General features: G+C 36.0%; 1 protein-coding gene across 2 annotated transcripts in view; it reads left to right on the forward strand.

Annotated features, from left to right (window-relative positions):
• Positions 1–14,198, forward strand: part of NAALADL2 (N-acetylated alpha-linked acidic dipeptidase like 2) — a 292,368-nt gene extending 278,170 nt beyond the window's left edge. Inside the window, exon 14 of one of the 2 annotated variants that reach the window (XM_048954430.1) lies at positions 12,771–14,198. In XM_048954430.1, the coding sequence (XP_048810387.1) occupies positions 12,771–12,780 (10 nt within the window). In that variant the 3' untranslated portion in view covers positions 12,781–14,198. Of the gene's footprint in view, positions 1–4,677; positions 9,913–12,770 lie in introns of those variants that run through there. The other variant, XM_048954429.1, reaches the window with a different exon arrangement.
• Positions 14,199–14,978: the final 780 nt, after the last annotated feature.

Here is a 14,978-nt window from a genome sequence, read left to right on the forward strand (position 1 = left end):
TGTATGTGGAGTTGCATATAAAGGATGAATACTCTATGGCAGAACAAGCTAATAGCTTGTGTGGCTTTTTCAGATATTTCTAGACTAACTCAATTTCTGTAAAACCCTAGAGAAAATCATGCCTCATTAATTAAAGGAATACTCTTTAGCTGTGATAAATAATGGCTTGCAACTTATGAAGTACAGTTGCATCCTAATGCTTCTTTATCTTTCCATTTCCATTCTGTGAAGTTGTTCTGTGCTCTGAATTTGTAGAAGTGATTCTTCTACTGACGGATCTTATTTACTCCAACATTAGTAATGAATAACTTAGGGAAACTGAGCAGATTTTCAACAGTGGAAAAACTGAGTGAAAGGTGAAGTTGATGTTCAGCCCTTGCAGTAGGTTATTAGACCACTGAAGGTCCTGACAAAGATCTGAGGCTTGCAGGGTGCAACAGGATGAAATTTAAGCTAGATTGCATTAAGCTTTAGCAATAATTCAGTAAGAGATTGATATTTTATGACAAGACATTCATTACCTTTAAAAAAGTGTTGCAATCAGAGATAACTGCAGGAAAATAAAAAATAATGTGTCTTGCAACCAGCTATCGTTACAGTTTGCCTTCTTTTTTTTTCCTCTGTTTATTTGGCAAGCAATCAATCCAAAGCCTCGAGATGCTGCAAACAGCTGCCAAAATCAGGATTTTTTTTTCGGTGCTGCATGTAATAATCTGACCTCTCAGAAACGGATTCAGACTTGGAATAATTATCTCTTAACAGTCCCATATCCCACCAGGATTTTATTAAATGCATACTGACCAGATCCCCTTTGCCATAATTGCCTCGATTAGTGGCGTCCATACTCCAGTATCTTAATGCAAGATAAATTTCTATCTGGCAGGGATAGTGTTTCTGGTTTGCTGTTGTTACATGACGATGCCTTTGAAATGCCTTTCCTTTGATTAGTGTTCAGCTTGATGCCCAGATTACCTATGGTTTATTGGCTGCTGATACTATGAAAATACGTCTCCTTCTGGCAGCTGCTCAGCTTTGAGAGTATATGATTTCAATGTATCTTTCTATAAGATATACCTATAAAAAAAATTAAGCCTTATAAATGAGAGCACTAAAAGAAGGTAATCCTTAAGAAAGGATGGGCTGTGTAGCAAACAAAAATTATTGACAAATTACAGATAATGGATCCTTAAATATGACATGCTGAGTTTTTGGAGACTGAGGACAGTGATGGAATACACTGACATTTACTGCTCTGTTGCCTTAAAAGGTTGACTGTCACATCCCCATCTGCTCTGGTCATGTGCATGCTGTAGGATACTAATAATTTAATAACTTCTTTCCAAAATTTCAAACTTTAACTCGTTGATAAGCATCTACGTGTAAGTACCTGAATAACTCAACGTACATGTTGTACATCACCTACATGCAAACTTTATTGTAAGCTGAACAATCCTTTTTCACATTGAGATTGATGTTGTAAGCTGGTTTAGTCTTTACTGGCCAATTGTTCTAATATAATTTCCAAATTATTATGAGTTGTTTTAAAGTCATTATATTATTTAGTGTTATCATTCAAGAATTTTTCAAATTCATTTTGGTTTAGTAAAGGTGGCATTACGTCCCTATTTGTGACAACATAAAGTGGCATTTAACTGTACCAGCATTATTTCAATCAGTAATGTATGTTCCTAGGCCTGCAAAGGTCTCATGTAAGTTAGTAGATAAGGTTCATTGAGAATCCATTCTATAAGTTTCTTTGCTTTAGTTTACTGTGGCTGATTCACTTGTACGGAGACATTTTACCTCTTTAAATGCCCTAAAGTTATTAATAAGGTTTTCTACTTCAGTGTTATGCTTTTCAGGTCACTGTGATGTGTCATTGAAACAAGCCCATTAAGATGAGTGATGTGTGTTGTAATTTTGTTAGTGTCATCAGTAAGATACTGCACTTTTCTGTTTTCTCATTCTGTGTGGATCAGGCTGACTGAGAATTACGTGTATGGGATCAAAAGAGTTGAAGATGAAGGTAGATAATTAAGCAAATAGGCTAAAGGCTGGAATCATTGTTTTAGAGGTGTAGGCTACAAAACCAATTTGTATTAAAGAATGTTTAAGTAATTGCACAGTATAAATTAAAGTGTCTTGGGATCGTTATGCATGTTGTGGTCACACAACACCTTCTGCCAAAGTAGTGGCTGAGTTTTAGTTTTTATGTAATTTTTTTAATGAAAACACTTTTTTGGCTTCTAAAGGCATGGAAGTAATAAACCAGACTACCAGTTGTTTTTTTGTTTTTTATCCCGTTTGATGAAGTCTGCACAGAGATAATCAGAATTATAGAAATTGATTCTCACGTATGTGTGTAAAGGCAGAAATCATTTTATACAACAATAAGGGCAATTTAGCTGTCAAGAAAATACAAGTAATTGGAAAATATGAGACCCAATTGATAGTCTCTAGTAGAAAATCTGACAAAGACAGGTATTGTGTAATGCTACTTATTATTATAAAGTATTTAAATAAAAAATAGATTATGTCATGCTAAGCAATCTGCTATTCTTAGGTCATATTGCTGTTGCAACAGTTAAGACATTCTTTTAAACTATGGTAACAGACTGCTTGTCTCATTCATTCATCAAATTACTTTGTTTTTCTGGTTGGATGCTGATTTGCACTGCAATCAGGTGAGATGGGTTGGGAAAGTTTGCCTTTTACCACCTGCCATTGGAATCCCAGCAGTAGAATTAAACTCTATCAACATCCTTTAATTTCAACGTAAATCATCTTTTTTTTTTACTTATGTGCCTTGTTTACAGCACATTTGAAGATATGAAAATAAAAGACCAGTTTCCATTCACCTCAGATATTTTCTTAGCAGTCCCCAAAGTTCCAGCCTTCAAATCATTCTTTTTAGAGTGTGATTCCTAGAAGACTAAATGTTGTTCTGCTGGTGGTTTGTTGGCCTATGATGTTTTTAATAGTTGACATTACAGCCTACAAAGGAATAGAGAGATATAGATCAAGATGCCAGTGTTGTAAAGCATTTGGAGCAGAGTCCTTTATGAAACTCTCCCATCTGCCAGCCACCAGCTAGGACTGTCTGAAACCTCCTGAGAGTAGAAAGTAATGTAAACAAAGATTGTCTCTACCATTGCCACTGCAGTTCAAGGTCATTGTGGGGTTGTGAACAGGCTTCTGTCTGTCTGTGAACTGTGGATATGACAGAGGAAAGTTCTTCAAAAACCTGATTCTGCATGCACTGATCTCAGCAGGAGTCCCTGAATTGATTTCAGAGGGAGCAAAATCAATCCCCACTTTGAAAACTACAGTATTTTCCACAGCACAGCCTATCCTTAAAAACCAAGAATATTTCTAGTTCTCAGCATACACAGTTTTCGTTTACTATATCACAGAGAAGCTTTAAGGACAATCCATAATATAACTTCAGTCTTTGAAAAACATTGTCTTTTACTCAAAGCACCTTTTCAGTCCGAAAAACATGGCAGAAGATTGTGGCTGTTCTGTGGTGTCATCACCATTCTTCCTTGCAGGCTGGCAATTGAATGACTTATAAGATGCAGTTTTGTGATCATCTGTCTTGTAGGTGGTTAGCAGTTTTATTACTAATTTGTTGTTACCATTGGACCTGTCCTGTCATGCAATTAGGTTACTAATGGATTATCTAAATTGTCCTGATTTATTTCTGGTTTCATTCAGAGAAACAACTTCTCTGCTGCCCTGAACCCCTGCCTTGCGGTTAAGGATAAGGTGATGAGGCACCAGAGCACTTGTAGCTTTTCCGTTTCAAATTTCACTCACTTCTGTTTACAATCAAAGGAGCCCCTGGGTGGAGATTTATGATATTGACATGTTCCTTTAATTAGGATAATGATCACACCTGCTTTCAGATGATATTTATAGCCTGTTTCAAAGGATCTCATTGAAATCAATGAATAGCTTTGTATAATGAGCCTTTAGCACATCATACAGGTAATCTTCCAGGGATTTGGGCATCACCTTTGCATGTATCTTCAAATGAACCATTAAAGAAGTCTTGCAGATATTATATAGGGAAGAAAAAAAAACCAGATTTTGTCTTGTAGGATTTACCTGTGTATCCCACTTATTTCTTTCTTCAAGTATGTGACATTAAAAATGGATTGTTCCTGTGTTGTCCACAAAGGATGAACTAAGGGTGCTGCTAGAGACAACGAGAGTTTAACCATTTTTTTTCAGTACAGCTGCAATTTCACCTCTGAAATATGAAATAAATAATAGGAGCAGATAGGAAGTTCCATGCCTACAGTCAAAAGTAATGACTAAACTTATTTTTAGAGAAGACTAAGTGGAGTCCAGCTGAGACATGAAATTCTTTGTGAAGGTTGTGATGGGCATAAGCTCAAGATATTGATGGAATTTTCAAAGGCCAAAGAGGAATTTGAGATTTCTTTCACAGATTTTGTGTATGTTTCATCATATTTACACGTAAATCAATGGACAGATACAGTTTACAAAGCCTAATAAATATGCAATTGTCTTTCAGTCTGCCATGGGTCAGCTTTAGTGTGCGCAGCATGTACCGTCTGTAACTTGTGACTGATACTTGCAGGGATTCTTGATGATTTCTGACGATTGTTTTGAGCAAAAAGTTTATCATTCTCCATTGTTCTCTTTTAGAAATATTCTTTACAGGCTAGATGAAAGAACAAGCCAGTTCTCAGTACTGCTAGAGGCACTGGAGCACTGCAAACTACATCAGTCAAATGAGACCATTCAAGCAGCCTTGTCAGAGGTGCTGAACAGCATCAGTTCAGCTCAGGTTTACTTCAAAGCAGGACTTGATGTTTTTGAGACTACCTTAGCTGGAAAGAAATGAGAGAATTGTCTGCATTCCAAGACATTTGTTTACAACTCACTAAACAAAAGTTCGACTTGGACCAGAATTTCTCTGAGGATAAAACCTTTCTCAACTTTTCTTTCAGTTGGCGCTTAAATGTAATGCAATGTGTGTTTTTATAAACAGAAGAGAGTCTTTTGCACTGTTTACAGTGTATCTCAACTGTCTGTTTCTGAATGTATAAAACAAGGGGAGGGAATAACAGTGATTTTTGGAAGGATGTCTGCTGTATTTTTATATGTGAAGTATATTTTTATGAGCTCAATCTCGCAAAGTACCACGCATGTCCTGTGATACACTGAAGACCTGGTTCTGAGACACCCCAGAAGAATGCCCAGGTGAGCTTTCCATGCCTATTCTGTCAGAGGAATGACTTAAGTGTACTGTTGCGTTTCTTAACTTCCCCAGCAAACTCAACAACTTCTTTACTCCTTTTAGAGTAAGTAATTGAAGGATGTGGCATTTCCTGATGTATGCAGCGTGGAAGTTAATCTGGAAATGCTCCAAACTTGCTTATCAGTGCAATCCAGCATCTTTGCTCCTGTGGAACAATAAATACCTCAATTCTGAGATTATAGATAAACTTTGATTATCCCATCTCTGAATGAAACAGAATTGTTTTCTCTACTAATTCTCAGAGAGAGAATTTATGTAATGATTTCAAGCAATTTGAAAAGCTTGCATCAGTAGTTAAATGTACGCAGAAATATTTTGAATCTTTATATTCAATAAAAGAGCTGCTTAGTCCAAGGTCTACAGGCCTTGTAAGCTTTATTTTGCTCATCAAGGTCTCCCTAAATTTTTAGGGAACAGTAAATGAAAATAAGAGCTCGAACTTCTGGGAACATTTTAGATCTTCGACCACTTGGCCATTTTTGCTATTCCAGTACTGACCAGCATATATAGGACCTGGATTGTTGTCAGAAAGAAAAAAAAAAAAAATCATTCTCTGCCACAGAACCGGGAATGCACCTCTGAAGTCAAGCAGATGCTGTAATCTGTTCAAACTGTTAGCTTGAAGTAATCTCTGAATGAAAGGATGAGGGGGTTCAGTGTCCTAAACCTCTAAGGGGATAACATTCCCTTAAGTATTGCAAGTCTTAATATATAAACACTTCAGGTTGTTAAACCCTATTGGGTTTAGAATTTTACAATTTCAAATGATTCTGGGAAGAGCTTAAAAATTTTAACTTTCTATAGATTCTTAGAATTAAAGTATAATTTATTTGTTGGAAACATTAAATGTGTTGTTACCCAATTTCCCATGGAAACATTAGAAAAACATTTCAAGTATCTATGTGAATGTAAAGAAACGCCTTCAGGAAAATTTCTAAGTGCACTATTTGATGAAAGTATGAAAGCTTATGAAAATGACACATTTATAGTGTATGTTCACATAGTGAAAAGTGAGAGTTGTTTACAGAAGCACTGTTTCTGTTTTCCCAAAGATGTTGGCAAATGGGCCTCTGTTAGCAGCATCCTAGTGTAGGGTACGTACACTTGTGTTGTTTCTACATTTCTTTGCAAGTTGTTGAAGTGTGAGCAAAAGCATACCTGGCTGAGCAGGTGGGGCTATGCAGCTGTACAGCCACAACTGGAGTGAGAGCATTTTCAGCAACAGTCAGTATGCATGAACTTAGGTATTATATCCTCATTTTACTTGGCATAAGCAAGATAAGCAAGAGTTTATGATTATTCTTTTGCTAATATGTTTACTGCAAAGATAGTTTGACTTCTGAAGAGTAACGTTTATTATGGTGTTCCAAGTCTTGTCTGTCCTTTTGTTCAGAAATTTTAATTACAGCAATATTTGAATGGTTGGAGTAGCTACATCTGACACGTTTATTACATGCTCCAAAATTAAACTGTGTTTTCTAATAGAGGCAACTCTTCTAACAGTGTGTTTAGTAACATGTTCTTTACAGTGGTGACTCATTATGGAGTCATCTGTGGTCTTAAATGATACAGAGTCAGGTGCCATTAAGAGACCAAAAATGGAAATTATCACTTCCTTTAACTCTGCCAGGTGAATTTAATAACTGCTTCCTGTATAGCCCAACAAGACTTCCTCTAGCGTAGCCTGAAGTGTACTCATGCAAACTCAGTGAAATCTTTTGGGAAGAGTATCTCTCATGTATGATTTCTCAACCATGTAATTCTTCACTAAAACATTTATTTTGTTTTCTCACTAATATCCTTCTAGAACAACTTTAAAAATAGCAGACTTCAATGTGCTCCACCACAAGAGCCATTGCTACTATAAATACCTGTCTATTCTAGAGACAATCACATATTCTTGTTATAGAGATGAATCAGGTGAACTACTCAAGGACTAAAATGCATTGATGTCAATGCAATCTCACACTTCTAGATCTCGAGGCTTTTATTTCAAATGTTCAGACTGTATGCAAGTGAGTGCTGAGTGATAATATTTGCATCAATATAATTTTGAAATAGGCATTTTTGAGCCATATTCTCCCACTGATTTTTAAATCCTACTTTTTTACTTCAAAGCATTTTATTGCAAACTAAGGTCCTAAATATCTGGATTATTTCTAACAGTTTTCCTGCTGTGGAATATCAGTTAAGAGAAGATTTTAGTGAATCATAGTTGCTTACCCAGACTGAATTCACTCCTGCATTGTTTTGAAATGAATTGAATGCTTTTGAAGTTTGCAGAACGCTTGCAAATTGCATAAATGATAGTAAAATCTGTAACCTTTCCAGAAGTATCAACTGCTGGAGACAGTATAACAAATGCAGTGATTGCTGAGTAATCTATACTCATACTCTCAGAGACCAGAAAATCATTGCAACTTGCAACATTTGTGTGTTGAGATAGTTGATAATAAAAGTCTAATAAGATTTTATTAGTGCATATTTTAGAGAGTACATAAAGAAACTAAAGTATAATCAACTCAGATGAATAGTAAGTACATGGGAGCTGAATTTTGAGTACTAACTTTAAAAAAGGCAGTGAATTGCTTTGATCATCCAGAAAAAAACTAGTCTGTTTTGATATACACGTCTGTGCAAATATACAAAGAGACAAATATACAAATGCGTTGTATCTTGAAAACATTGTAGAAATACTAATTTACTTGCAATGATTTGATGCATCTGCATAAACACCAATGTAAATAATAACTGCATGCAAAAAGTAGCTTGCACTGCTTCACTTACCTTTTAGAAAGTATTTCAGTCGGGAGGTGTAAAAGGGCTCTTAGCTGACCTCAGTTCCTGAAGCAGTAGATAGGGAACAGCTCAACCTCCCAGATATCACAGAAGGAACCTCTGAAGGTCATCTAGTCTATATCTAGTCCCTTTTTCATGCAGGGTCACCTAGAGCTGCTTTCTCAGGAAGGGGCTATGTCCAGTACTCTTGGGAATATCTCCAAGTATGGAGATTCTACCACTTCTCTGGACAATGGGTTCCAGTGCACGGTCACCCTCATAATAAGAAAATATTCTTAAAAAATTCTTCCATAGTTATAGTTTCTCCAAATCTCTCTCTGTATTTCTTAGTTGTTAAATTGTTAATAAGTTAATTAAACTTACATTCAAAGAATAACCATCATTTCAGTCAACTCTTGGCAAAGGAAAGCATATGAAGAAAGTATACAAGGAAGGTATATAAGGAAATTTGTACTTCAAGACATAAGGATTATTTTGAAGTTGTAGAGACTAGTTTTTGTATGCTCTGACATCTTCACAGAGCCTGGTTCCCAGTCGCAGGGTTTCTGCACACATTAAGAGACTTGCTGAGAACAAAAGATGCAGGGAGAAAATGCAGGGAGAAAATGCAGAGAGCACATGGGCAGCTATATTCTATGAATGTATCTACGTTACCCAGACTTCAGGAGCTCAGTGCAATTCTGTATTTTGTGTTATGTAGAATGACAGGCAAGGTAATTGCATGGGTCATTCTAGCTTTAAAAGCTATTAAATGCAACAAATGCAGTTAAGTCTGGGCCTGCATTTTCAAGGGCACAGTTAAAATGTTTCTCAAAAGCCTTATGTGGTAAGCTGTTATCTGTGTTACCCAGAAAGGGATATCTCTGACAAACGTTGTGAACTCCATCTCAGGAACAAGTATAGAGTGGAAGGTGTTCATTCCCTTTGGCTCTCCGGCATTTTATTGGCATTCCTTCATTTTGAGAAAGGTGAGTGATAGGAAACAAATCTCATTTTAAGATGTGGGAGACCCAAATTTTGAGTGCAGTTAGCCTTATAAAGCATTGCAAATGTTCAGAACATAGGAAAGTGTCTCCTGATGGAGCTCTGAGTCCATAAAACTTGGGATAGAGATTCTAGTATGGCAAGTAAAGGTCTCAGAAATAGAGAATAAATAACTAGTTAGTGTCTATTAAAGGTTGTATTTATGGTAAAAATGGCTTGCCTGTCAGTACAGATATGGGATTGCATGTCAGTCATTTCAGTTTTCCTGTTATGTCAGATCCCCAATTTTTTTTGCTGACTTTCCTTGTATCAGTGAGTATTTGACCCTGTGTACTTTGTCTCACCACATCTAGACCTGGTTCTGTGTTTGAATCAGTTTAGCTTCTTTGCCCATTGTGCTTGAGTTCAGTGGAAAGTTACAAAGGGTTGTAGAAGATTTGCTCACCTGGTTTAGTAAGTTTTGATTCTAATTCCTAGTACAGCTTACTGTATTGGAAGTGCTGGAAAGCCAAAAGTCCTGGTCAAACCCAAATGGATAAATATAAAGAGATATCATCTGTTAAATTCAAAGTAGTGTCTGTTGAGTATGCACAAACTGCAAGTTTTCAGTTGTAACTTTTTGAATGGCAATAGAACAAAAAAAATTAGCTTCTGGATCATTTCTGCAGGAAATTTCCTCATAAGTACCAATGTAGACAGAAAGTAATCTTGAAGGTTTTGATGTAAATCTTTTAAAGCTGAATGAATATTAAAAAATGATAGAGAAACTTAACCAGAGGTGGTACTAGCTGCTGGCAAAATCAAACAAGTAGTATGACAGCATGTGATTTTTTTTTCTGGCCACGTACACACCACCTTTCATTAAATAATGGCTGCATACAAAAGGGGTATGTATAAATATATGAGAAAGAAAAGATGGTTAGAGAAGAAGCAAAACTTGGCTCCTGTATTTCAGTATTTTAAATGATTATGGATGGCAAAGACTCAAGTCATATGCATAAAAACGTACTTGAATTTGGACACTTGAACCAAGGAAGTGCCTAAAAATACTGAAGACTCGTGGAGGAAGCAGATCAGTAACAAATTATTTACGAGTGTCTGCATTGGACTGTATATTTCCTAAAACAATGGTGCTATGAGACCCAACGTTGTTTTTCCTTAGTTTTAATCCCATTGTCCCTCGTTGTGTCCACACACTCATCGTAAATGGAGAATATGTACACTTGTAGATTGAGATTCATTGGAAGTTTATTTCCATTTAGTCATACTGGTCTGTTTCTTTCAGTGGGACTGACTTTACCATGAGCACTTATTAGGATACGGTCCTTCCTTAGGATTTGGCTACTGTCTGTGGAATTTCCCCAAAGTTTTAATCACAGAATGTTGTTTTTAGTCTTTTCTGTTTAAATCTCTCAATGTAGATTACTACATTAAGGAGAATCTGGGGAGTCTCTTGGTGAATTAAAATAAACCCACAGGGCAATATATAAATGTGTACATGCAAGTGATGTATTATAATTTAGCATTAACTGAATGGTTATAAATGTCAGTGTGGATTAATGTACACGTTCTCATATGAGCTTCACAGATTGGAATTAATACAAGGGCTTACAGTGAGAAATTTAATCAGACTATGGGTGTGGAACAACTTTTGCTACGAAAATGCAGATATATAGTTACTCGTCAGCCTAATCCATTTTGTTAAAAAAGATTATTTGGTTTTGTTTAAGCTACTTATCTCTGATTTATTTTCCAAGAACCCTTTGAAAATGAAGTCTTGCTCTTTGTTTTTCTTCTAAATGCCTGCTGTCTCTGGTGTTTATGGAAAGCTTACCATGTCTTAAGACAATGCAAGGTCTTCCTGTCTGATCACTCATGGATTATTTGATGCAATTAGAAGTGGTATTTTAAAGCACAGATCTTGAAAGAAAGTCATTTACTGAGCTGTGAATTTATATGATACAACATGCTTGGGTGGCTGCTATTGCCACATGGCGGTGGAAGTAGGCAATGTTAGGCTTTCAGGCACTAAAGAGAACAGATATGGTTGTGTGATAATATTGAATTGACCTGCTAATTTTCCCTCATTTGAAATTGTTCTAGTTGGAACACACTGGTGATACGGCACTGTAACACTCAGTTCTCTTAGCTCCAGCTACTTAATACTTATTACAGGTGTAACTTACTACAGGTGTTGTCTGAGCTATCAGGGTGCTCCCACAGTTTATAATAGAACCCTTGTATCCCCAGTCAGCTTTTATATGTAATACAGTCCTGGCACTGATCTGAATGATTCTGAAGTAGGATGGACAAGTCTGGCCAAGGTCAGGATGCCGTACCCCACTGTCCTTAAAAAGTTCAATAAGATATTTTGCAAGTACTTCCAGGATTTTTGGAGTTTTCAGTCTGTGTACAGAGGATTCTGAAGAAATGTAGTGGAACACTGTTGTTTTTTTCATGTAATCTTATTTCCTGTTCTCAACAGCTGAAACGTCTTGTAATCAATGAATGCACTAGAGGAGAAGTAAGGAGGTACTTAATATTTTATACTTAAAGCAGATAAGATGAATACAAATTCTCTTTGCTTTCCATTTGCAGTTTATGCAAGCCAATGTGCAGCATACCCTTATCACATATATTATGATTTGGTATTCTGAAACAAATGGAAAATAAATATAATTCCATATCCAGCGGATATATAATGAATATATAATGAATTCAAGCAACACTTCATGTGGAAGTGTGTTAACTATTTGTATGCAGTAAGATATATGTTAGTAAAGATATTTTAAACAGATAGTCTGGAGGGTTTTAGTACAGGTCTACCAAGTAATATTCTTCTGCCTAAGGCCAGATATTAGCATTGCATTCATCCCTAGTTGTGTTTGCTCATTGCTGTACCTTTGAGGATTAATGCTCAAATGCTCTTATCAGTGATCGTGTTAGTCTCAGTATGAACTATTATTTTTATGTCGCATAACACCTTACAGATTTTAACTAATCAGATGGAATATGGAAGCATTTCTGCCTTTTGTATTCAAGGGAGCTGCTGTCAACTTGTGTTATCTTTGACACAGCATGTGGGATGCCTGAATGATGACTTCATTCCATCTACATCCAAATTTTCATGTAGTAAAATCACAGTACCACAACTGATAGCTAGTCAATTCAGAATATTAAGTAACTAGGTTTTTTGAACAACAGTAATATAATCTTGATGCAGCGATTCCTGGAAACCAATAAATATCATATTATGCGGAAATGTGCAATGAAAGGTGATTTGTATAATGCATTATAAAATGTCAAGTCTGAATAAAACAGTGTATTTGCAACATTAATTTACTTAGTATGAACTGTACATTTATAACATAGCATAAGGAAAAGGTAACGTTAACTATTAATGTAAGTAGATTGTATGTACTTTGATTAAGAAGTACATTTTACTTATTTGTGCTATGAATATGATTTTTGCAGTCTGTGACAGTGTTTGTACAGAAGGCACTGTGGGCTGGAATTCAATAATAGACATTTTTTGAAAGTGGTTGTGAATTAGACTTTTTTTTCATAGTTTTTGTTAGAAATTGAACTGGAATATGAAGATTTGTATAGTGTACATTGCACTGAATGATTTGGAATTATATTCATTTGCTTTTCTGTTGTTTTTGCTTTCTTTTTTTTTAATTCGTTCTGCCAGTGAGCTGTAACATATACCTCTCAAGCTGCTGATTTGGTAACATGGATCCCAGGGCATTAAAGTGTAATAGAAACTTGGAAGAAGGAGAAGCATAAGGAAGAAAAATATAGCTAGACAGAACCTCAGAAACTGGGATCTGACAGGTAAACTTGGTATTATACGCTTTTTAGATGTTGGTAGATAGCTAGCCCTGATATTCTGATAATTGGTCTTTCAAGTGTAAAGAAATCAGCCCTGTATGTCTCTGAGAATCACAATTCTCAAAAATAGATACTTTGGATCAAACTCCCAAGCATTCAGCATGAGACATACGAAAACCAAACACATGGGAAGAAAGCAAAAACCAACTTTGAATGCTATTTGATGAAAGAGACTAACTAGTTCTGAAAATCTTGATGAAATGTCAAGATTATATGAAATTCAGATGATCAGTTTTTTCCTGTAGATCAGAGGTCCTGAAGTCATTAAGTAGATACCTTGTGAAAATAAGAATTCCATGTTTTGCTAAGAGTACACAGGTTGCTTTGAAAGTAATGCCTCCTGTTTGTTTCCGAGGAAACAGCAACCAGTAAGAGAGAGCACAGTAACTATTTCTTGGAGCAAATTCTCAGCTACAAAATGTTATTTTTCAGCATAGTCACCACCATTTTTACCAGCAGTAAACAAGAGCCTGCATGCTGCACTTGTAAAAATCTGCTCCAGCAGAGGTGACCTGCTGTCATCACTGCTGAAATGCACCACTCACCTCCCACTGTTTCATCTCCATAAATGTTCAGCAAGTGTCAGTGAATGGCAACGGGTGCCATTTTTCTCACATGGAGTAATTCAGTGTCACACCTTTGCTTTATACACACTTTCATGTCAGACGCTGTTTTGTCAGTCTGCCCCTCTGCTGCCATCTGTCTCACAGCAACAAAATGGAATGGAATATTGTTGGGAATATTCAACATTTGCTGCCATACCACCAACTCTTGACATCATGAGTCAAAAAAATAAAATAGGAGGCATGACTTTCAGAGCAGCCCTTCCATAAAGGAGAACTTTAAGTCTTTACTAATGAAGCACTTGAGAGGTATAATGTAATAGTGTCATTGTAAAATGAATGTGCATTTTCATATTTTATTTCAATTTTGTATAGTTTTGGTTGTTGGTTGGTTTTTTTTTTCTTTTCTTTTTTTTTTTTCTTATTTTTTAATTGCAATTTTGTTCACCAGATTAAAAATAAAATTGATACCTTTTGGGTGTTCTTAATAATGGCTAGAATGTAAATCTGGTTTGGTACGTTAGCTCTGTACATACTGTGGCTCTGACTACAATATCTCATGGAATGTCAAGGACTAATTTGTGAAACATTCACAATATGTTTTCTTTAAGCCATGTAAATGTGCCATGAAAATAAAAGTAAGCTGTACATCAACTTGTGTAAGAATCTGATTTTCCATTCCTACTGATAGATCTGAGCAAGTCAGTATCACTGAAAAACATAAAGTCAAATATCCTTTGCTTTAGTATCAGAATCCTCTATGGCCTTGCCCAGGAGACTTAAACCTTATTTTCTCTTATCACGTATCTATTGGAACAATAAAATTATTTGTATATAGGCATATATATACATGTTATTTACATATATTGTATATATATTTTAATGTGTTATAATAGTTCTGAGTAGCCAAGCTTTGTACAGAATGCGTTTGTCTGAAAGAATGGAAATATAAAAACACCTTCTCCACTTTTTCCTTTAACCTTCAGCTAGCTATATAGCATCTTTAGCATTTGTTATTCCTTCTCAACTAGTAGGATAGAGATCCACATTAGAATGGAGTCCATGTGTAATTATGAAGGCATTTGCATTTTATATGTAGCACTAGATATGGTAACCATGCAAATGAAGTGATGAGTAATTTGACACTGTCACAGTTTAATGTTTGTGTGCTATCTTATGAGTAGGGTGGAAGCAGAAACAATGAATCCAGCACAGTCCTGATGAAAGTCCTCAGAGTGACAAAAATAGGCACTGGGAAAGGCAGCTGCTGCAATGAGGATTTTGCTGTAACAGAAAGCAAAAGGTGGAGGTCTGATTCTTGCTCGAAGAACTGATCCTGTTTAACCAGCCCTGAAGCTGTTCTGAATGTGACCAGTGAGAATGGATCGCCCCACGCTGATCAGTTTATAGTGGGAAGGTCAAGGTATGAGACAAGGGAGGATAGA

The sequence above is a fragment of the Lagopus muta genome, chromosome 9 (assembly GCF_023343835.1).
Source record: "Lagopus muta isolate bLagMut1 chromosome 9, bLagMut1 primary, whole genome shotgun sequence".
Taxonomy (NCBI): domain Eukaryota; kingdom Metazoa; phylum Chordata; class Aves; order Galliformes; family Phasianidae; genus Lagopus; species Lagopus muta.